At 42.0% G+C, this 25,130-nt stretch overlaps 1 protein-coding gene across 1 annotated transcript; it reads right to left on the reverse strand.

The window, feature by feature from the left end:
- Positions 1 to 23,529: 23,529 nt before the first annotated feature.
- Positions 23,530 to 24,562, reverse strand: LOC141619707 (uncharacterized). Its single transcript, XM_074436729.1, has 2 exons — positions 24,505 to 24,562; positions 23,530 to 24,398 (listed from the first exon to the last, which is right to left on the reverse strand). The coding sequence occupies exons 1-2, from the start codon at positions 24,560 to 24,562 to the stop codon at positions 23,530 to 23,532; spliced, it is 927 nt and encodes a 308-aa protein (XP_074292830.1).
- Between the last annotated feature and the right edge of the window lie 568 nt (positions 24,563 to 25,130).

The following is a 25,130-nucleotide window of genomic DNA, read 5'->3' on the forward strand; positions in this document are numbered from 1 at the left end:
TCGCATCACGATCAGAAATGATATCCTTGGGTATACCATGTAACCGTACCACATGCCTCCTATAACCCAATGCCAGCTGCATCTTAGACCAGGTATCTTTCATAGGAACAAAGTGAGCTGACTTGGTTAACCGATCAACAATCACCCAGATCATGTTATTACCTTGCTGTGACCTAGGTAATCCCACAATAAAGTCCATGGAGATGGACTCCCACTTCCACTTGGGTACCTCCAAGGGCTGAATCTTACCCTGTGGTCTCCTCTGCTCACCTTTGACCCTCTGGCAGGTCAAACATCTAGCCACAAACTCAGTTACATCCCTCTTCATGTTTGGCCACCAAAAAGTCTTCTTGAGGTAATTATAAAGCTTGTCACCACCCGGGTGAACCGAATAAGGAGTGCAATGAGCCTCCGTCAAGATCACTCTCCTCAACTCTGCATCCTCAGGAACACACCATCTCCCATCAAAACGGACACTCCCATCTGTATGGATAGAAAACCTGGAAACTGTTCCACTCTCCACCCTGGACTTCCATTCTTGAATCTTAGGATCAAGCTCTTGTTTACTCTTGAGGTTCTCATATAAATCTGGCTCGATCGTCAAGTCTCTGATGGTATCCCCCTTCCTTATCATGAAGATCCCTATCCTAGACATCTCATCCCTCAGCTTAAGTAAGGACATGGCCGTACATAGCGAATGAACGCTCTTCCTACTCAAAGCATCTGCAACAACATTAGCCTTACCCTCATGATAGATGATCTCCATATCATAGTCTCCGATCAGCTCCATCCACCGTCTCTGTCGCATGTTCAGCTCCTTCTGAGTGTAGATATACTTTAGGCTCTTATGATCAGAAAACACCTTAAAGGTTGCTCCATAAAGGTAGTGCCTCCAAATCTTAAGAGCGAAAACAACTACACCCAGCTCCGAATCATGAGTAGGGTAGTTCTCCTCATATGGCTTTAGCTGCCTCGAAGCATAAGCTATGACTGAAGCATCGGTATATACCTCAAAGATCTCACATCCCTCTGGCAAAGCTAGAATAGGAGCTATGGTCAAACGTTCCTTTAAGGTCTGAAACGCCGTCTCACAACTCTCATCCCAAACAAATCTGGTCTCTTTCCGCATCAAGGCTGTCATAGGCCGTGCTATAGTTGAGAAGTCTTTCACAAACCTCCTGTAATAGCCGACAAGACCTAAGAAACTCCAAATCTCAGCAACATTTTTCGGTGATTCCCACTTTGTCACGGCCTTAATCTTGCTAGGATCCACAGACAACCCCTTCTTAGATATCTCATGACCCAGAAAAGCCACCTCCTCCAACCAGAACTCACACTTAGATAGCTTGCCATAGAGTTGATTGTCTCTCAGAGTCTGCAAAACCATCCTCAAGTGCTCCTCATGTTCTTCCTTAGTCTTGGAGTAGACTAAGATGTCATCGATGAAAACAACCACAAACCTGTCCAAGAACGGTGTAAAGATCCGGTTCATCAAATCCATGAAAGCTGCTGGTACATTGGTCAACCCAAAAGGCATCACCACATACTCATAATGACCATAACGAGATCGGAACGCTATCTTTGGAATATCCTCATCTCCTATCCTCAGTTGATGATAGCTTGACCTCAGGTCAATCTTGGAAAACATACCCGCTCCAGTTAGCTGATCAAACAAGTCATCGATCCTAGGCAAAGGAAACTTGTTCTTCACTGTGACGCGATTGAGCTCTCTGTAATCAATGCACAGTCTCAAACTCCCATCTTTCTTCTTCACAAACAGCACTGGGGCTCCCCACGGTGACACACTAGGCCTGATATAACCCTTGCTTAGCAACTCATGTATCTGCTTCTTCAACTCAGCTAACTCTTTAGGTGCCATATGGTAAGGTGCTTTGGATATTGGACATGTTCCTGGTTTAAGCTCCACACTGAAATCAACATCCCTCTTGGGCGACAAACTCGGTATCTCCTCAGGAAAGACATCATCAAACTCTCCCACCACAGGTATCTCAGCAGCTGTCTGCGGCTCTACTCGGCGATCTCTCACATGACAAAGAATCAAGGGGCACTTCTTCCTCAAACATGACTTTAAAGTCATGACAGCTATGAACTTACACTTAGGTTTCACCACAAACCCTCTATAAGACACCCTAACCCCCTTAGGACCCTTTAAGGACACTTTCTTTTCTCGATAATCTATCTTGGCATCATACTTACCCAGCCAATCCATCCCGACAATCACCTCAAACCCTCCCAAAGGAAACACTAACAGGTCTACCAGTAAATATACCCCTCCAACCACCATAGACACACCCTTACACAACTTGAGACATAACACAAACTCCCCAAAAGGTATTAACACATCATCTTTTACAACCTCAAACATCCCCAAACCCATGGACAAGGCATGACTCTTAGACACAAAAGAATGTGTTGCCCCCGAATCGAACAAAACAAAGGATGGTACATTATGAACAAGAAAGGTACCGGTGACTACATGTGCATCATCCTGCGCTTCCTGTTTGTCCATCATGAAGAGCTTCCCACTGCTTTTCTGCCCTCCTCCCTGAACTGAAGCGTTGGAGGTGCTCGGCTTGGCTGCCGAATCCTGGGTGGCGCTGTTGTTCTGACGCTGATAAGATCCACCACCACTATGGTTATAGCTGCCCTGGTTGCTCTGTCCCCCTCTGTTGCCCCATGATCCACCCGGTCGATTACTAGCAAAGCTCTAAGTCGGCCCCTAAGAGAAATTCCCCTGATGAGTGCCTGAGTTTGTGTCGGGCCTGTAACTCGTGCATTCCCGCCTCATGTGGCCTACACCACCAGAGTTGAAGCATGTAAGGCTGGAGTTGTCACTCAGACTCTGACCTCCAGTCTTTCCCCAGCCACGAGATCCCCCCAGAACAACCAGCTCCACCAGAAAAAGCCTTTGCATGGTTGAAGTTTCCCTTCTTGTTGCCCGACTGACTGTCGCCTCCATTGTCAGCCTTCTTCTTTTTAGCAGCAGTGCTCTCCTTAATCTCTCTTGAGAGATCTACCATTCTCTCAACTTGGCCCGCTCTTAGGTACACTTCCTTAACGTCAGTAGCAACCCCGGCTGACATACGGCTCACGATCTTAGCAGATAAACCACTCTCAAAACAGAGAGCCAAACCTCTCTGTCCCAACTGCATGTCCTCAACATAGCGAGATAGCTCTAAGAACCGATGATAGTACTCAGTGACTGTCATCTCCTCTGACATGGTCAACGAATCAAACTCAGATCTCATCTTGTGTCGGATATGCTCCGGCACAAACTGCTCTCTCATAGCGCTATTCAACCCTGACCACGGAATAGCCCCCAGACCCTCAGCCTGGTAATAGGCTCTAGCATCTTCCTTGACGTTTTGCCACCACACAGCGGCTTCACCTCTCAGATAGTATACTACCTGCTCAACGATCATGTCATCGGGACACTTGACCATTTCCATGAGACTTTCAATCTCACGGTGCCACTTCTCGAACAGCTTTGGTTCCCCAACCCCTTCATATGTGGGAGGGTTGAAGCAAGCAATGATGATGCTAAGCTGAGTAACATCCACCGGCTTCTCATTCCCTTTTCCCACATTCCTAAGAGCCTCAAGGAGAGCCTCTTATTGCTCAATCATACGAGCAACCTCATCAACTGTCATCTCAGAAGCTTGAATCTGTGCGGCAATTCTTTTGGGCGGCATTTTGAGCTGATAAGAGACATGGAAACGTAAGCACAAAAGCCTACGGCTCAAAATGTAAAAACTCTCCGCCAAAGGAACACTCGGCCGAGTACCATATAGTACTCGGTCGAGTAACGACTACTCGGTCGAGTATCCCCGGTACTCGGTCGAGAACTCGACTCCAGTAGCCGACCTCAAATTCACAAAACGCATACTCGGTCGAGTATAAACAACACTCGGCCGAGTATGCTCTACTCGGTCGAGTATGCTCTACTCGGTCGAGTACGCCTAAATAATCGGTCGAGTAAACACATCCAGTAGCAACTGCTACCTACTGCCAAACTACACTCGGTCGAGTACCCGCCCTGCTCGGCCGAGTCAGGCCAAGGACGGTCAAAAGAGTACAGGGTCTCTATCATGCTATCTATTCCCACATCCATACATACGACGGCAGAAATTTTAATGCCACATAGTAAACACATAATCATGCCAAACATTCACATATGAAAACCGATACACGAAATTTCACATATTCATCTCTGCCGATACTTTCCATACTCGACATACTTTTCGAATTCCACATACTCATTTCTTACTACCATATGTTCCAACTATGAACCTTAACATACATGCACATATACGACACAACTCTCAACACACTTCCCCATGTGACCGGCTCGAGTTAGAGAGGGCCAAATTGCGACTCCGGGACGTCTCCCAAGTCTTTGCGGTAGCTCCAAACAACTCTCCCCAGGTTCATTTTATTTAGACTCCCTAAGTTCATTATGTTCATTTTTTTTTAGGTGCCGGAATCTTCGGCTCTGATACCACTTTGTAACACCCCCTCATACCAAGGTGCCTTACTAGGACCACCCTACCATGAAAGTGTGTTACCATTTCAGTTGCCCGAGGTTAGTATATATCAAAAGCGTCTGACCTGAGCACATTTTTTAAAATACCATAGAGTGTAAAAGTGTACATCAAACCAAATCCAAAACTGAAACAATGAAATAAATCCAATGTCTGACAACTATGAGATCTTAACTAAGACTCGACTGTGATGCTACGACTGGCAATGACAACTCTCCCATGACTGCCCTAAGCTCACCAATAGCAATACCTATCAAGCCTGCTCACCATCCCCGAATGGATCACAGTAGATTCCAAAAACAACAAAGGGGTCAGTATTACTCAATCAATATAAGACAAACAAACAAGGTAACCAGTTGATCATCCTCCACCCCCAGTCTCTCGATCTCACACAGTAACCGACTACACACCAAAGTGTGTAGCCCTACCAGATTACCCATCGTAACAGGTAATCCTCGCCGCCAGTAGGTGACCGCAGCCCATCCCACCTAGTGCAGCTCATCAACGAGCGACTAACAATCCTTGTCCCTTAATGTGCACATCCCCTCCCGTGACGGGTTCCACGGAGGGCGAACTAGGGTGTGAAGCCACTCCCGCAAGTGACTCTACCACAAACACAACATACACAGCCTCACAGCTGCCACAACACCACAACCATCACAACACAACTACACCAACACCATCACCACAACATCCGTACTCCGATGATCAGCAGATAACGACAATCACAATACAATCATGTCTTAAATCAATGAACAGTAAACTGAGTAGGGAAACCCTACCTTAGCAATCAACAGCAGTACGAAAACCGAACAATCAGAAAGGCTCCTTTATGAAGTCTTCTCCTATACAATAACCATATAGCACAATTACACATTGCATAATCCCCCTTATTCCCCAAATTCCATATATACAGTAAACCCTACAAGAACATAAATGACATGGGGAATGAAACTTACCAACAGTAGGATGAGAGAATACACGCAAAGATTACGACAGTTGCACACATAATAAGATTAGAGAATGATTAGAGAGTGATTAGAGAGTGATTAGAGTGATCGTAATATGATTAGGGTTGAAATGACGTTTTAGAAACTAACATTGAATATTAAATAACCCTAAACACTCCCGCATCAAACCGCTGAAATAATACTCGCCAGACCGGATACTCGGTCGACTAAAGTGTATACTCGGCCGAGTATCCTCTACTCGGTCGAGTATTCATACTTGACCGAGTATTCCTCGGCAGAACCAAAACAAGCTGTACAATTAGCACTACTCGGCCGAGTAGGCTCTACTCGGTCGAGTATTCAACTTAAGAGAATCCGTAGTATTACACAGGCTGCACTGTCAAACCTCTCATGGCTTCCCCTTTCTGTATCATATGTATCCCGAACTTCCCAACCTCATCTCTCAATCTCATCAAAGATATGGCTGTGCCCAAAGAATGCACACTCTTCCTACTCAAAGCATCTACAACTACATTGGCTTTCCCTTCATGGTAGATAATATCCATGTCATAATCGCCAATCAGCTCCATCCACCTCCTCTGTCTCATGTTCAACTCCTTTTGAGTGAGGATGTAATTGAGCCTCTTGTGATCTGAAAATACCTTAAAGGTCGCCCCATATAGGTAATGTCTCCAAATCTTAAGAGCAAACACAACTGCACCCAACTCCAGATCATGTGTAGGATAATTCTCCTCATAAGGCTTCAATTGCCTAGAAGCATAGGCAATTACTTTACCGTTCTGCATCAACACACATCCTAACCCATTCTTTGAGACATTTGTATACACCTCAAAGTTCTCACTCCCTTCAGGCAATGCTAAGACTGGAGCCGTGGTCAAACGCTCCTTTAATGTTTGGAACGCCGTCTCACAACTTTCATCCCATAGAAACCTGTTCTGTTTCCTCATCAAAGCTGCAATAGGTCTAGCAATCTTGGAGGAATCTTTCACGAACCGTCGATAATACCCAGCTAAACCCAAGAAACTCCTGATCTCATCTACATTCTTTGGTGCTTCCCACTTGGTAACTGCCTTAATCTTTTCAGGATCCACAGCTACCCCTTCTTTAGAAATCACATGCCCCAGAAAAGCAACTTTCTCCAACCAGAACTCACACTTGGACAACTTTGCATACAACTCATGCTCCCTCAAGGTCTGCAACACAATCCTCAGATGTTCCTCATGCTCCTCCTTAGTCTTAGAAAAAACGAAGTGTCATATATGAAAACCACCACAAACTTGTCCAAAAACTGGCTGAAGACTCTGTTCATCAAATCCATAAACACAGCTGGTGCATTAGATAACCCAAACGGCATCACCACATACTCATAATGGCCATACCTCGAGGTGAAAGCTATCTTTGGTATGTCCTCCTCTCTAATCTTCACCTGATGGTACCCCGACCTCAAATCAATCTTAGAAAATACTGTTGCACCACTCAACTGATCAATCAGGTCATCTATCCTTGGTAAAGGATACTTGTTCTTCATCGTCACTCTGTTCAGCTCCCAGTAATCTATGCACAACCTGGGGCTCCCATCTTTCTTTTTCACAAATAGAACTGATGCTCCCCACGCTGATACACTAGGTCTAATGTATCCTCTCTCAATCAGATCATCTAACTGCTTCCTTAGCTCTTCCAACTCCTTAGGATCCATCCGGTACGGTGCCTTAGAGATTGGCCCCGTCCCCGATTTCAGCTGAACAATGAAATTTATCTCCCTCTTCGGTGGCAACCCCGGAATCTCCTCTCGAAAGACATCTGGAAACTCTCCCATAACTGGTATCTGCTCAATTGTCGGACTCTCCACTCTGTGATCCATCACATGGCATAAAATCAACGGCCACCCCTTCCTCAGATAAGACTTTAAGGTCACAGCTGCAATCAAATTAACTTTGGGTTTGACAACAAACCCACGATAAGACACACTAATCCTCTTAGGACCTCTCAGAGAAACTTTATTTTGATGACAATCTATCTTAGCTTTGTACTTTCCCAACCAATCCATCCCGACTATCATCTGAAAACCGTCTAAAGAAAACTCAAGCAAGTCTACAGGTAGATCAACTTGCCCAACTATCATGGATACATCTCTATACAACCTCCCACACGATACAGACTCACCCGAAGGTATAAAACTTCCTCTCTTACAGACTCATACTCTCTCAAACCCAACCTTTTAACATGACTCGTAGATACAAACGACTGTGGCGCCCCCGAATAAAACAAAACAAAGGTATAACACCATTAACAAGAAATGTACCGGTGATAACGTGAGCATCATCCTCAGTTGCTTTCTTCTCCATCATAAACAACTTGCCGCTGGTCTTCTGCCAACCTCCCTGGACAGTCCTAGCTGAAGTAGCCGGTTTAGCACCCGACCCTTGATTGTTGTTGGTGTTCGTAGCTGGTTTCTGATAAGAATTACCGCCATTGCGGTTGCCCCCACCGTTGTTGTTCTGACCTCCCCTGTGGTTCCATGACCCAGCCAGTTTGTTACTCGCATAACTCTGTGCAGGACCCTATGAAAAGCTCCCCTGTCCCGGCCTCTGGAAACCCCCACTCACCGCACTGGTGCACTCATGCCTCTTGTGGCCTACACCGCCACAGTTGTAACAGGCATACCCCAACTACCACCACTACTACCACGGCCTCGCCCATATGAAGCCCCAGCACTAAACCCTGAGCCCGATGAATATACTCTCGCCTGAGTGTGGTTATCCTTCTTATAGTTGGATTGAACACCACCCTCGCTCTCAGCCTTTCTCTTCTCAGCTCCCCTCTCCCTGGTCATCTCCACCAACCTCTCAGCCCTCCCAACTCTCTCATAAACTTCCTCAACATCTATAAGGACTCCCACCGGTAGCTTCTCCATTATCTTAGGGGTCAACCCCTTCTCAAACCTTAAAGTTAGGTTCTCCTTACTCAGCCCCATATACTCAGCGTACCTAGACTTCTCATTAAACTTATGGTAGTACTCAGCCACCGTCATATCGGATGTCATCTTAAACTCATCAAACTCTTCCCTCAGCATACTCCTCACATGCTCCGGCAGAAACTCACGCCTCATAGCTTTCCTGAACTCATCCCAAGGTATTGCAGGTAATCCCTGCTTCATATACATCTCCTTAGCACTCACCTTGACCTTATCCCACCACTCACCTGCCACTTCCCTCAAGTAGAACGCAGCTTGTTCAACTTTTAACTCATCCGGACAATGAACTAACTCCAAGATATTCTCCATCTCCCTATGCCAATTATCTAGAAGAATTGGCTCCCCAGTTCCCTTATACTCTTTCGGACTGAACCTAGATATGTGGAAGCTGATCTTGGAGTGATCAACCTCCTTATCCTTTCCCACTCTCTTCAAAGCTTCCGTAAGTGCATCTTGGTGCTCCAACACCTTCACTATATCATCAATGTTTATGTTCTCAGCTCCAGCATACAAGGTGTTTTTCTTTGGCGGCATCTTGTAACTATATAAGAAAAGGTAGATATAAACACGCATACTATAACACAGAACACGCATATGACCTGCACAGACCCCACTCGATCGATTACCAGAACCCACTCGATCGAGTTGAGGCTACTCGATCGAGTGCCCAACCTACTCGATCGAGTGCCTCAACTCCAAAACCTAATCAGACCTCTGGTCAAAAACATACTCGACCGAGCTGACAAGCCACTCGATCGAGCGGACCCTACTCGATCGAGTGCCCCTATGTACTCGATCGAGTACCCAAAAACACGATTCTGCCCAGAAAAACACTAAACTACCTACTCGACCGAGTTACACCCACTCGATCGAGCACCTCACCTACTCGATCGAGTGCCCCCTACACGATCGAGTCATGCAGACTCGTATACACTACCCACATGTTCATCTTACTCTCCCAACATAATAAATTACTTTTATAATTTCAATAAAATAACAACAACTACGCATGCATATATACGCGATTCTTTATATAATCAACAAAACGATTTATTCACACCACTAGTATGCCACATTATAAACTATTAACATGCTTTTCATCCAATTCAACATACAAATCACATATCTTTCAACTTCAACTTCATACCTCCAATCCTCCACATTCATCATCCACCAATTCACAACACATGCTACTATGTACACATACAAACCATAAGACAACACATACAATCCCGACACGTACCCCATGTGACCGGTTTAAAATTGTAGGGCGAGTTCGCGAATTTAGGACGTCTCCCTATATTCATTAGATTCATTTTAATTTGACTCTCTATGTTCATTAGATTCATTGGTTACAGGTTTCAGGATCGTCGCTCTGATACCACTTTGTGATACCCCCATACTCCAAGTGCCCTACCATGACCACTCAGGTATAGAAACGTCACCATCTCAATTTCCCGAGGTAATGATAATCAAATGACAATAAAGAAACATAATTTAAATAGCAATACGGTTTAAAGTGGTTACATATCCAAAACCAAAACTGTTAAAAGTACGATACATGTTCTCAAAAACCAAATGTCTCAAACAACTAAAGTATGACAGCAGAAGACTCTAAACTGCTCGTCGTGACTCATCCCAGCTAGCCCAAATGCCTCAAATCAAACCTGCTCAATAACTGCTCACCATCCGCGAATGGATCACCACAGTTTTTAAAACAATAAACGGGGTCAGTACTAACTACACGCCATAAAACACAAAAGACAGAAGTCAAACAAATCAATCATCACATCAAACCCCAAACTCCATAATCAATCTCCTCATAACTGACTACACACTAAAGTGTGTAGCCCTGCCAGAGTACCCATCGCAACTGTTACTCCACACCGCCAATGGGGGACCGCAGCCGTACCCACCAAATCCCCGTTCATCTCCATCGTGCGATAAACCCATGTTCATTAATGTGCACATCCCTTCTGTGGTGGGTTCCAAAAGAAGGCGAATCAAGGGCGTAAAGCAACTCCCGCAAGTGACTCCACTCAGCCAGGGACGCACCCCGAAGAACACAGACAGTTAAACAGTAACCATATTACAACATCAACAACCGTCTGAAATAATCAACAATATGAAATCACAACCGTATGAATCAATCAACAATCACTAACTACAGCACAATCACCACAAATCATGTAACTAATACTGAGTAGGGAAACCCTACCTAGAATACAAACACAAAGCAGACAATCTCGCAGTTGTCTCAAAACCTTTCTTCTACGAATCCTCCTCCTATACACATAATCATACATTCACTACCACAACAATATAACCATAAAAACCCCCAATCCCCACATTAGGGTTTAACCAAACTCAACAAAATACTATAAAAACGGTACGTAGAACTTACCCTTGACGCAAGGATCACAATGATACAAAGAACAACGAAATCCAACCTCTCTAGCTCCGGGATTTGCCAATAATGCGAATGTGGAGAACAACGTAACTTGCAATCTCTTTTTGTGTGTATTAGGTTTATAAATGTGTTTAGGAAAGATCACGGAGTATTATATATACTAATTCGCATTATTAACAAAACCCGTCAAAATATTACCCGATAACCAACTTACTCGATCGAGTAAGTCTCGTACTCGATCGAGTGCCACTTACTCGATCGAGTGCCAAGGCTACTCGATCGAGTACCCTACAGGCAGACTACTGTTTTGTAACTTAAAACATACTTACTCGACAGAGTAAGCCCCACTCGATAGAGTACCCATAAACTTATAAAACCGTAGTATTACACATATACTGCTACACAGCAATGCCCTTTGGCCTTAAGAATGCAGGGGCAACATACCAACGCCTGGTCATTATGATGTTCAAAGATCAAATAGGGGATACAATGGAAGTCTATATTGATGACATGGTGGTCAAATCAAAAAAGGCTGAAGACCATGTCAGGGATCTGGAAACAGCTTTCAAGATCCTAGAAAAATTCAACATGAAGCTCAATCCTTCTAAATGCCATTTTGGAGTTTCTTCAGGCAAATTTCTGGGATACATGGTAACCAAAAGAGGAATAGAAGCCAGCCCAGAACAAATAAAAGCTATACTGGAATTAGAATCTCCCAAGTCACTCAAAGACATTCAAAAGCTAACAGGACGAGTTGCGACCACAAGCAGATTCATATCCAGATCATCAGAAAGATGCAGGTCTTTCTATGACCTCCTCAGGAAAAACAAGTCATTCAAATGGTTGCCTGAACAAGAAGCAGCCTTCCAAGATCTTAAAGCATACCTGACTACACCTGCACTACTTGCAAAGGCGACAAAGGAGAACCCCTGACGGTCAACCTATCTGTCACAGAGACAACAGTAAGTAGAGTCCTGACAAAGGACATTGACGTATCCAGTCTATTATGTAAGTAGGAGTCTCGTAGATGCAGAAACAAGGTATGGCCTACTTGAAAAGTATGTACTTGCTTTAGTCATGTCTTGCACCAAAATTAGACCTTATTTTGAAAGTCACCCAATCATTGTCAGAATTAACCTGCCTATCAAATCTGTCTTGAGAAAGCTGAGTTGTCAGGTAGAATGGCAAAATGGTCAGTACAAATCAGCACCTATGACATAACCTTTGAACCTAGGACAACAATTAAGTCTCAGGCATTAGCAGACTTCGTGGCTGACTTCAGTCCTACCCTAGAACCAAACCTCATAAAAGTGGTCAACCACCTAGACACCCATAAATCAGACTAGGAATGGACCCTACATGTAGATGGAGCAACAAATATGAGAGGGACTGGCCTAGGACTAGTATTGAAATCACCACAAGGAGACCTAATTGCACAGGCTATTAGTTGTGAATTCAAAGCTACAAACAATGAAGTTGAGTATGTAGCCCTGATAGCTGGACTTAAGGTATGCATAGAACTTGGTGTAGCAAACCTCAAGGTAAAAAATGACTCTCTCTTAATTTCCAATCAAGTCAAAGGAACGTATGCAGTAAAGGATTCGAAAATGGTACTTTATTTAGAATATGTCAAAAACCTTTGCAAAAATTTCAATTCCTTTGACATTGACCAAATACCAAGGGGCCTAAATAAACAGGTTGATGCCCTAGCCAGCCTGGGATCAAACTTCAGCCCTGTTGTGTTTGATAAAATACCCATTGTCCACCTGTTGGAACCAACCATAGAAAGGCCTGATCAAACTTGTCCCATTCATGAGGACACAACTTCTTGGACCAAACCATACTATGATTGGTTCTTACAGGGGATACTCCCTAATGATAAAAACGAAGCAAGGGCCCTAAGAATCAAAGCGTCTACCTATACCATTATCAATAACATGTTGTTTAAAAAGTCACAGGCTGGACCTTACCTGCGTTGCGTGGAACCACGCTAAGCTAAACAAGTTATAGAAGAAATACATGATGGATACTCTGGAAATCGCAAAGGCGGCAGAAGCCTGGCCAGTAAAGTTCTCAGGACATGTTACTTTTGGCCAACCCTGAGAGCTGACTGTATAGCACACAACTCTAAATGTGAAGCCTGTCAAATTCACTCCCCTTATATCCACCAACCATCAGAGCTACTTCACTCCATCTCAGGCCCCTGGCCATTCATGAAATGGGGCATGGATATAGTAGGCAAATTACCTCAAGCACCTGGACAGAAAGTTTTCATGCTGGCAATGACTGATTACTTTTCGAAACGGATAGAGGCAGATTCATACAAGAAAGTCAAAGAGAAGGATGTCATATCATTCATCAAACGAAATATCATATGTAGATATGGAATACCTTCAGAAATAGTCTGTGACAATGGTACACAATTTGTGGGAAAGAGGATAGCAAATTTCTATGCACAATGGAATATTAACCTGGTCACATCCACACCAGGCTACCCAAAAGCCAACAACAAAGAATCCGAACAAAGTAGTAATTAGCTGCCTGAAGAAAAAAGTTAAAAAGGAGAAAAGGAAGATGAGCTGAAGAACTCCCCTTAGTCCTATGGGCTGACAGAACTACACCTAAAACAGCCACAGGCCAGACCCCTTATTCCCTGGTCTATGGCTGTGAAGTAGTAATCCCAGCAGAAATCCATGTACCAACCACCAGAAGCAACCTGAATACCATAGAGGAAAACAGACCACTATTGTAAGATAGCCTGATCCTAACTGAAGAACTGAGGGATGCAGCCATAGTCAAGATAGCCTCCTACCAACAAACAGTAGCCAGAAGTTACAACAAGAATGTCAACATCAGGGTATTCAAGGAAGGAGACCTAGTCCTAAGAAAAGTCTTCCCTAACACCAGAGAGAAAAATGTAGGCAAGCTAGCTCCCACATGGGAAGGACCATACCTAATTGATTGAATAGTAGGACAAGGAGCTTACAATAAGCTACAAACTTTGGAGGGAGAAATGATCCCCAGATCCTGGAACATTTCCCACTTAAAGTTATTTCATGTATAAACCAGAAACAGGTAAAACTATCAACTCCTTATATGTTTAAATAAAATCTTATAGCAAACCCCTACAAAAAATGTCTTCCTGCTATCTGCCAATTTGCCTGAAAACATGCCTGTTATTTTTAGCTCCGCCTAGTCTGCTTATTTGAATCCTATTATATTGAATCCTGAAAACTTGTTTTACGCCTTCTTTTCATTAGTTACATACTGCACTTAGGCTTAAACAAATATTCACGATTGACGACCACTCCACCCAACCTAAAAAGCATTCCTTAAATGCTCAACAATAAATTTGGCACCCGCCTGCCCAACCTAAAAACTAAACTGAGCTCAGTACATAAAAAACAAGTACAATGGTTAAATAGACCAGACTACTTGTCCAAATAAGCCCTCCTGACAGGCTGAAAGGCAAAAGCCCACCTGACTGGCAACCACACTCCTCTCAAAAAAGCCCTCCTGACAGGCAACAGAGCCATCATTTCCTAAAAACGGAATGAGGACCATAAGCCCTCCTGACAGGCGTTAATCTAATAAAAATGCCAAATGTATGATTTACAGGTACAATTCAAGCCATTCAAAGAAGTCAATGGAAAATTAGATGATACATTTATTCCAAAATATTGAAATTGACCAGGGAAACATCCCTCCTCCGGTAAGACAAAACAAACTGCAGAACACCAAAAACAGAAAAATGTTTGTCCAGGGAACATCCCCCATGGATGGGTCAAACCAAGCAAACCAAAATACAACAAAATAAGAAATAAATCAGCCTGCCTTGGAAGCTGTAGCAGAACTGATTCCCTCATCAACAGGCTCCTCTTCTTATTCATCCTCCCCTTCATCATCTCCCCCTTCCTCAGCTTCGCCACTTTTCTCCTTGGATGGTGGAGAGTCCACTTCCTCATCAGCGTGCGGTTTACAAAGCTCAGGGTAAGTAGTGTTGAGGTTGGCCAACTCCTAGTCAGGATTCCAAAAAGGCCTAACCTCGACAGGCTCCTTCATTGCATCCACACGACCCATGCCAAAAAAATAGGTAGCAACATCCTTATACCTGCCCTGCACCAAATCCCTTTCAACAGCCAGATCCTCATTTACTTTCAGCTGCTCCTGCATAGCCTGCTTCTCAACCTTCAACTCTTCCTGAACAGTATCAAATATAGCCTGAAGAGCTTTCAGGGCATCATGAGCATATTTCAGCTTAGAAGACTCCACCACCAACCGAGCTTCCCCTGCCTCATTATCCTCCTTTAAAGAATGATTCTCAGCCTTTGACGCTTCCAATTCAGCCTTAAACTTTGCAGCATCCTTCTTCAAAATATGCACCTCCCAATCCAGGGTATCTTTAAGGCTATGGACAAAATCCAGTTGACAGGCACCCCTCAGCATATCATTGACATTCTGGCAAAGAAAACATACCCATTTAAGCCACAAAACAAAAAAACAAGACAAGACACATAAATACCCACACAAAATTAGACAAAAAGAAAATACCTCCTGAAGCATGGTGATCAGGTTGGCAGCATAATCCCTGGTACGATACATGGCAGCCAAGGCACGGGCAGAAGAATCCTCTGCCTGATACTGGTAATAAGGGTCATCAACCATAAAGGCTTGAGCCTGGATTTGTTCCTTAGAAAACTGAACCTCATCCAACCGAGCCCTAACCCTCCTGACCTCATGAACCCCTCCTGATGATTCATCTACCCTTTTTCTCTTCTCAGGACGACCAACCTCATCCACAACTTTCTCAGGAGATGCCAACTGTACCTCCTACACAGGCTCCTGAATTTGCACAGCATTGTCTCTCCTTGTGGCCTCACTACTCTTAGACTTCTCCCATTTGATTTGGGAAACACCTGCCTTCACCAAAGACAGACAAAACTAGCTATCCTGACAGAAGCCCTGGTGGCTGCACGACGAGGTTCTACATCAGCAATATAAACACATGTCCAAAACAAAGATCTTCAAAATAAAAATAAACAAAACTTACTCCCTGGCGAGGAAGCCTCTGAAGCCTTAGCACTCTTCACCGATTTATAAGTACTTAATTTAGCCTTCTTGAAACGAGGCATAGGTGCCTGCCCCAGACAGGCAGACCATGTCCTCTCCTTCTCAGGCAACGCCATAAAAGCTGCAATCCGATCAGCCGACCCCTCAACATCAGGATTATTCACTCAATCATTTACTGCAAAGATAAAAGCAAGTAAGTTTACTTCCCAAAAAATAGCATCTCCAATCAAGATACAATGCAAAAAAAGAAATTACCTCCTTCAACAGCCGGATAATTAAGGTAATCCAAGTCAGGGGCAATAGAATCAACCCTGATGAACATATAAGTCTGAGCCCATCCCTTATCATCCCCTGAATCAAAGTTAGTAATCAGATGAGCCATCTTTGATCTGACTCGAAGGTTGAACCGGCAGTGGAATGACTTTTTAAGTGGTAGACATTCTTGAAATCTTCCAGGGTGATGACCACCTTATGTTTGGAACATAACTGCTCAACTGAATGAATAATTTTCCAAACCATTGGCATAAGTTGGAATGGAGGGACCTTAATAGCCCTGATCACTTCAGTCATAAAAGGAGAAAGGGGAAGATGACATCCACCGTGAAATGCCCATTCAAAAATACAGAACCTGCCTGGACTGCCCCAATTAGCCCTGACTGGACCACTCTCAGGGATCCAAACCTCAGCCTCAGTAAGAATGAGACCCCTGCCTTTCAGATAATGCTAAAAGGTTGGTTTTAACTGATTTGCTTCGTGGAAAGAAGCGACCAAAGCCTTAACAGGAGTATATTCAACCCCTTTATATGACATGGATAAAATTTCTAGGGCAGCAACCACCTCCACCACTTCATCCTCAGGGATAATATCTGGGACATCGACAACAGCAAGAACCTTCTAGAATTCAGCAGGAATCTTCTCAACCTCAGCAGGGGCCTTAGAAGCAGCTGTCTTTCTCCTACCTCCAGCCATATTTTATTGAAGATTATTTTTTTGTAGAAGAGGATTCTAGAAAGAGAAAGAAGAAATTAGAAGATTGGAATGTGGAAGCAAAATAAACAAGGCAAGGTATTTATAGCCGCAAAATTAAACGGGCAAGAAAACAAGTGGTTGAGCTTAATCATGACTCTCCTAGGGTTTTGTGAATCTATCCTATTTATGGCAATATAGCCGTTACATAAGCTGAATCAAACTCAACTCCTAATCCGTTAAAGACTCCTACATAATTTTTGCATGGCCCAAATTTTTATCTCCTAATTCCTGGCCAGACCCAATAAAGGAATAAGCAGATAAGGGGCAATTGTTGGGCCCGAAATTATCCTGCCTTGCCTGACAAAGACCAGGCAATGGTCAAATCCAAGACCTGAGCAGGAAATACTCCAAGTCAGGCATTAAGAGTATACACACAGGCACCAAGCAGGAGAGAAGCACAGGACATGCAACTACTAAGCCTGACCTTAAAGGAAACTACAACAGGCACAAGAGAAACATTATCCAAGCTTACAGGCTACAAGAAAGACATGACCAGGCCATATAAGTAAGCTCCCTACAAACAAGGAAGACCAATTCAAAAGAAGAAGATGGAAGAAAGAGTTAAAAGCAACAGCTGAAATGCTGCTACAGTTAATTAACTACTTCCGGGTAAATAGGGCACGAGTCCTATTTACCAGGAAACCCTAAACATACGAGAGGAAGCGACATTTGGAGGCTAATATAAATAGAAGAGAAGATAAAAATAGAAGGGACATTGGAACACACACTGGCATACTCATACTATCACTCTCATTCATGTATTCAAAACATAATTTAGCAATATCCTTAGCCTATCACACCTAATATACAAATACTCTGTCAGGCTACTCAAAATCATAGTAATAATCTCTCCTGGCTTGGTGCCCGTGGTATTTTCCCTTATTCCCAGGGTTTTTCCACGTATAAAATCTTTGTGTCTTTACTTTTTACTTATTTATTTACTTAGCAATATTAGTCAGGCAAACTACTTGAGTTAGATCACCCCTTCTTAATATCCTTGGCAGGATTTTTCTATTCGGTAAAATCCCTGCCAAAACAGTAATGAATCACGGTTCTAAAAATTTATTATTAACATGCTTAAATGCGTGTAAATAAACTAACAGTTCAATGTCCCAAAATGAACAGGAAGCATTTGGGTGCTACTGGCAATCCAAGTAGAAACAAAAACAGTGTACTGGATTGACTTTCGCTGTGGACAAGGGAATTTACATCCACTTTATGTTTATTATTTCATATTAAACACTTTTGATTTTGAAAGAGTCGCCACTAAATTTTTAAATGGAATTTAGAAACCAAATTGTAGAGATTTTAAGTTCTTGTGAGATTACGTGTTGGGAAGTTTATTTTAATTTTATTAATTAATACCCAACCCCGCCCGTAACTATAACGGTGTCTACTAAATAAAACGATGGCTATTTTGGATATGTATCTCATGCGAGTATGCAATCACTATTTTAAACCCTAACATGTGGATTTCATTCTATGTCGATTTAATGCATTTAAATCGTCAAGTTATTTTAGCATATGAAGTTCATTTAGCTATTCTAGCAAGAAACAAACAAAGAGAGGAAGGAAAGAGATATTCTTACTCTTTAGCATAAGATAGATTAACAAACATGTGAATTCATTAAATAAAACATGATAAGATAATCAAATTAACATGCTTTAATAATCAAAGACATAAACTTTAACAAATTAAGACAAGTGTAGTTCATAAATTCAATCATCATGCTCAAATCAAACTAATTTAAACAAGATAAAATCAATTAAATCAATCAAACATTTTAAATTCGTCATGCGATAAACATAGAATAATTCTTATTCTAACAGAAGACAAATCCAACATACAAAGGCCATCCATCGGCACATCCATACTACTAATCCCGTTCTCCTTCATTCAATAACAACACGATACAATAAACATCGTTTATTAAAACAAATTAGTTGGTTTAGTTCTGTCCGAACCTGAATACGAGGATATGTAAATGAGAAAGGGAAACGACTGACCAATCAAGGGGCTTTCTTTCCTCAACTCAAGTTAACATGGGTATTCAAATTAGCACTTTAACTCATACTCGTATCTATACTAATTATTTCATAATTAACAATTTATACGATTATAATATGATGTAATAAATATAATTATAAGACGGAATTAAAAGGGAGAAAGGAGAGATTTTTATACACCCTCAACCTACATGTATCATTGACACCGTCTTGGGTCGTAATCAATCGTAGATTTTATCTCGAGGGGCCGTCGTCGATGAAGACAATTGAAATTGAATTTTGAAATCACGAAACAACACGTTCAAAGGGTAGACTTGAGCAGCGATTTTCAATCACTCACCACGACTTCGTTTCTCAGCGATTTTTCAATCCGAAAGACGTTTTGGAAACTAGAAAGACTGAATTTTGTGAATATGGAAAGAAACCAAAAGTTTTAATAGTATTTTAGAACTAGAATCATGGCCAAAGACCACGACAGAAACTCGAAAACAAGATTTGTGTCCCTGTTTTCAAGCGGCTGTCACGGCTTTAGTTTAGGGGTTTTTGGACGATTTATTTCTTTCATATTCTGGGTAGTTTGTGTATGTTGCTAAGGCTTGCTAAGGCTTGCTAAGGGTGGTTATCAAGGCTGGAAAAACCACGACAAAAGAGCAAGTTCCTGCTCTGTTTTTCGTGCTAATTCGAGTCGAGTTTTAGGATTGTTTAGGGCTCGATTCTGGTTTGCTATGGTTGGTAGGTCGTGGTAGGTTGTTGATGGGAACGGATTTTCTAATTTTTTGGAGTGGGTTTGGGGGCTGGAAAGTCGGGTTTGGTGCTGTTTTTGTCGTGGTTTAGAGCTAGGTTAAGGAGAGTACTTAGGTGGGTTCATGGAGGTTCGAACACCGGGCTATGAGGAGAAGAGATTGGGTCAAAAATGCGTCGAAAATAGAGCCCAAATCAAGCATAAAATGAGCTCACAAATCGTGTGATTAAACGAGTTTTCAACTTCCGAAATCTATTTTCAAATCAAATATAACATTAAAATAAATGATTTTTCAAATCAAATACACTAATAAAATGATTTTTCAAATTAAATATTTATTTTATTTTCAATAAAATAAACTAGAGAAAATAAATTCAAAATAAATGAATTAAAACTTTTAATTTAAGCATCAATTAAATTAAAAAAGAATTAAAACGTTTAAATTAAATATCATTAATAAAACTCTTCATCGACGACGCCCATTCTACATCGTAAAACGAACCCAAATAATGACAATGTCAACTAGTGAATACATGTCGTCCTATCATCATCGGGTGTTTGTTGGGTTTTCTATAAATTCCAATATCGACGGATACGGGTATCTACAGAGCCCCCACTTTGACTGAGGCTTGGACAGGGCGAAAGTCAAAGTATACCCCAGGTCCCTCTCGACCTGAGGATTCTGCGGGTCATTTATAGTCCATTAGACATGCGTATATAAGCTCGCCAGCCATAAGAAGAGATCATACCTGTAGCTTCGCTGGGGATTAATCATCGATGGGCATCGACCCATTGAAAAGGTGGTGCGTTGAGCCTTATCCTTAGGCGCCTACATATCCATTGTGATGGAATCAAACCCATATCATAGTTCGATACTGCTGGCATGCATTCTGCTAATCTATGCCCTGAATGGAATGGGGTTTTCCAAATGAGGTTACCATTCCTTCAAAACTTTGCTTTCGCTGTAGAGTTCCTCCACTTTTTATTGAATTGGATTGATTTGAATTTGATTTGATTTGGATTGTGGATGTCATTCGTTGATTTGGGTAATGGTCTCTGAAGCCAACGGCTTCAGAGCCTCCAGTTGTAATGAGTTTAAAGGCGAAGCCTTTAGAGCCCCCAGTTGAAGCATTTCCTGTTACATTCGAAACATGGAAAACAAATACAACAATAATCATATTATCGCATAAGCACACATTTAGATCATCGATCTTTGAAAGTTGAAACCTTTTCATAAACTGAGTCATCGACCCGAAGCTTGAATTTGAAAGAACCATTGTTGAAATGGGCCTTAGGCCTGGATTTTGAAAACTATTTTCATGCTGGGGATGTATTTCTATTTGGATCATCGATCCTTGAAAAAGGATTTGAAAATGGGCCATCGACCTGGATAAGCATTTTGAAATTGGATTTGAAAATGGGCCATCGACACGGATAGACATTTGAAAATAGAAATGCAAATGAAAATGGAAATGAAAATTTTGAAAATGGAAATGAAAATGGGTCATCGACCCGGATAAACATTTTGAAAATGGACATGATCATCGATCTTTGAAAAAAGTTTTTGAAATCTCGATTTTCAAAAGGAAAAGGATAGGGTAGACTCGATTTGCATTTTGAAATGCGACAAAAGGGTGAGACTCGTGACTGATGTGGGCGTAGCCCGCTACCTTCGAACAAAAATAAAAAGCCGTAAGTGTGTACGTGTTTTAACTCAAACATTTTGACTTGATAAGGGTAGAGATGTAAATTAGCCATTCCGACTTTCGAAATGTGGCAACAAAAATCCGCGTAAGGGATGCAGAAGGACAAAAAAATCCGGTTGAGGGGTGTCGCGGCCTCCCCCTTGACCGAAAGCATGGTGGTCAATCCTTGTTTAGGTTTCCTTATTTTAGTCCCTTTATTTTTCTATATAAAGAGACTAAGTCATGAGGAGAAAGCACAAATCTAATTCTTTCTTTCTCACATCCTTCATACTTAAGATGGGTCAAGAAAACTTCCCCGGAAATCAGAAAGAAACTTCAGAAGGATGATGTTGTAGACTGGAGGTACCATGAGAAAAGCCTCAAAAATCGAGCATTCTTTGAAATGAATTTAACTGCGACCGAGTCTGAACCTAAAACTGACAAAAACCATAAAGATGATCCTAAGGTCTTAAGTGTTTGGAAAAGATTGGGGTTAAAGGCTGATGATGGGCCGACATTGGCTGAGAGGTTGGGTCCCCGACCAAGTGCAATAGACAGATTGGGCCCGCGTGAAGAAAGTGCAGTTCCTCCGAAGAAACGGGCTAGAGTGAAGATGGGTGAGACTTAGTCTCGTGATGGTTTACATGACTCGGCTATAGGAGGGATAGGTAGCTATTATATTATGTTTATTATTATTAGATGGTTTAGACACCATGGGCTTCGCTCGGAATTATTGAAATAAATAAAGGAAATATTATTTATTAGAAATTCCCAGTTTTGCATTTAGAATTATATTTTTTTCGGTTGTACTCTTTTAAAGAGTTGCCTACGTATCTGCTTTTTAACAGAATCAAACCAGGTTCGTAGTTCATAATTCATAATACAGAGACAACGAATGTCAAACTTTGAATCTAGACTCAAATACAAATGCAATCCGAATTTTATTTCATAACATTTGAGAACGAGGTCTTTAGGGATAGTATTTTTTCCACTGGTCCAGATTTGTAAGATTCGAAAAGTCGTTTCCATCTAGATCAGTCAGTCGAACCTCTCCTCCAGTCAGAATTCTTTTCACCAAATACGGGCCTGCCCAATTTGGTTTAAATTTACCCCTCGGGTCTACTGGCAGTAGTGCAAGAACCGATTTCAACACCAAATCTCCTTCTTTGATTTTTCTAGGTTTCACCTTCTTATTAAAAGCCCTTTCTATCCTTTTCTGATAGAGTTGAACCTGATACAATGCGTTCAAGTGTCGTTCATCCAATAAAACCAAAGAGTCATATCTAGCTGGACCCAATCTGCTTCTGGAACTTGGCTCTCAAGTAATATCCTTAGGGATGGTACCTCTAGTTCTGTGGGCTGAACTACCTCCATCCCATAAACCAAGTAGTACGGGGTTGCTCCCGTGGCTATTCTGATTGAAGTTCTATATCCCCATAAGGCAAAGGTTATCTTCAATGGCCAATCTTTATAGTTATCAGACATTTTCCTCAAAATGGCTGTAAGTGTTTTATTGGGAGCTTCTACAGCCCCATTTGTCTGTGGCCTATATGGTGATGACTTATGGTGCTTGATTTTATACGTTTCGTGTATAACCACCATTTCAGCTTGGAAATGGGTCCCGTTATCACTGATGAGTTCGTGGGGTGTCCCATATCGGCAAATGATCTCATTTTGAATGAACTGTGCTACTTGCTTTGCTTTTAGCACTTTATAGGACTTGGCTTCTACCTACTTCGTGAAGTAGTCGATTGCGACCAAAATGAAACAATGTCCTCCTGACCCAGAAGGGTTGACCTTTTCGATAATGTCGATCCCCCAGGTTGAAAAAGGTCAAGGTGATGTCATGGTATATAGCATAGATGGTGGTACATGTTGTACATTTGCAAATATCTGGCAATTGTGGCAATGTCGAACATAATGTCGGCAATCTGCTTCCATTGTGGTCCAGTAATGACCAAGTCACATGATCATACGAGTCAACTTGTGAGCATTCATGTGGGGTTCACATTCCCCGTCATGAACCTCCTCCATGACTTTGTCGGCTGTCTTTTGATCAATACATCGCAATAAGACACCTTACGCAATCTTTTTGTATAGTTTCCCTCCATTAGCCTCGACGAACTGGGTCAAGAGCATCCGTAATGCTCGATTTCCCCGAGCATCGAGGTTGTCAGGGTATTCTCCTGTGTCTTTGATTTTCAAGATTGATGTGTACCAAGGTTCGATCTCATCTTCCTCAGTGCCATTATTCGCATTTATGTATGATGGTGTCGATCTTCGTTCGATACATAGTGGCATGCTGTCTATATGATCTGGGATGTTAACCAAGGCTGCCAACTTAGACAGAGCGTCGCCGAATTGATTCTCTTCTCTGGGTAAATGGACATAGTGTATTTCCTCGAAATACTTTTCCAATTCCTCTATCTTAGCCTGGTAAGGTGCCAGACTATCACTTTTGATTTTCCACGACCCTATTACTTGGTTAATGACCAAAGATGAGTCACCATGTACCAGTAAGTTCTTTATATTTAGATTGATAGCACTGCGCAAACCCAGTAGGCATGATTCATACTTAGCAGCATTGTTGGTGGCGAGGAAATCTAATTTGAGGGATACAGGTACATATTCTCCCTTTGGTGAAATGAGGAGGATTCCGACCCCATATCCCATGCTACTCGATGCTCCATCGAAATAAAGATCCCATAACTCGTCTTCAACATGAACCACGTTTTCATTTGGGAAAGACCACATGTCCGTAACCCTGTCCTCCTCTATTGGATTGTCCGCGAGGAAGTCGGCAACATCCCTTCCTTTCACTGCTTTCAAGGGTACGTACTTAAGATCGAATTCAGCTAACATGAGAGTCCATCTCGACATTCTGCCATTTAATACTGGTTTTTCCAAACAGGTATTTGATTGGATCCATTCTGGAGCATATACTGGCACTATAACACAGCATATAGTGTCTCAGCTTCTTTGTTGCCCAGACTAGGGCTAGGCATGTTTTTTCTAACGTGGTGTACTTAGCTTCATATTCTAAGAACTTTTTACTGATGTAGTAAATTGCCCTTTCTTCTTTTTCCACAGTTTGGGCCAACATTGCTCCCATCGCGGTATCTGTTACTGTTGTTGGGGTTGGTGTCCTTAACAGTTAGTGCAAGGACTTATAAATCTCTAAAAGGATCAAAGGGCATACTTTTGGTATTATTATCAGTTGATCAACGTTTATCAATAACGGTTGGCTTGCTAGATAAGTTTGACGTTATTGTCATACAGATGGCGGTGATCAACTGGTCCCTAAAAGTCACACCTATAGGATACGTTTGAGAGATGTGACGGTATGAAAATACAGTCATGTAGATGCCAAAATTGACTAACCAGTTAGTCCGAGTTATTTGACTAATAATAAGTCAAAATGTGATGTTGAGATATTTTATTTAATACGGATTAAATAATAATGGCTAAGGCGAATTAAGCGATTAATTCGTAAAATTGAATATAAACGTTTTATATTTAATTAAATGTATATTGAATATAATTATACAATATTGTCTTTGTCGGACATGTATTAATAATTCAACTAATCCGTATTATTAGTTGATGCTTTAATATCCGATAACCGATGACAGTTTATAATGAAACCGTGTCATATACATTTAGCGCATTTCGGGTCGTAC

The sequence above is a fragment of the Silene latifolia genome, chromosome X, assembly GCF_048544455.1.
Source record: "Silene latifolia isolate original U9 population chromosome X, ASM4854445v1, whole genome shotgun sequence".
Taxonomy (NCBI): Eukaryota; Viridiplantae; Streptophyta; class Magnoliopsida; order Caryophyllales; family Caryophyllaceae; genus Silene; species Silene latifolia.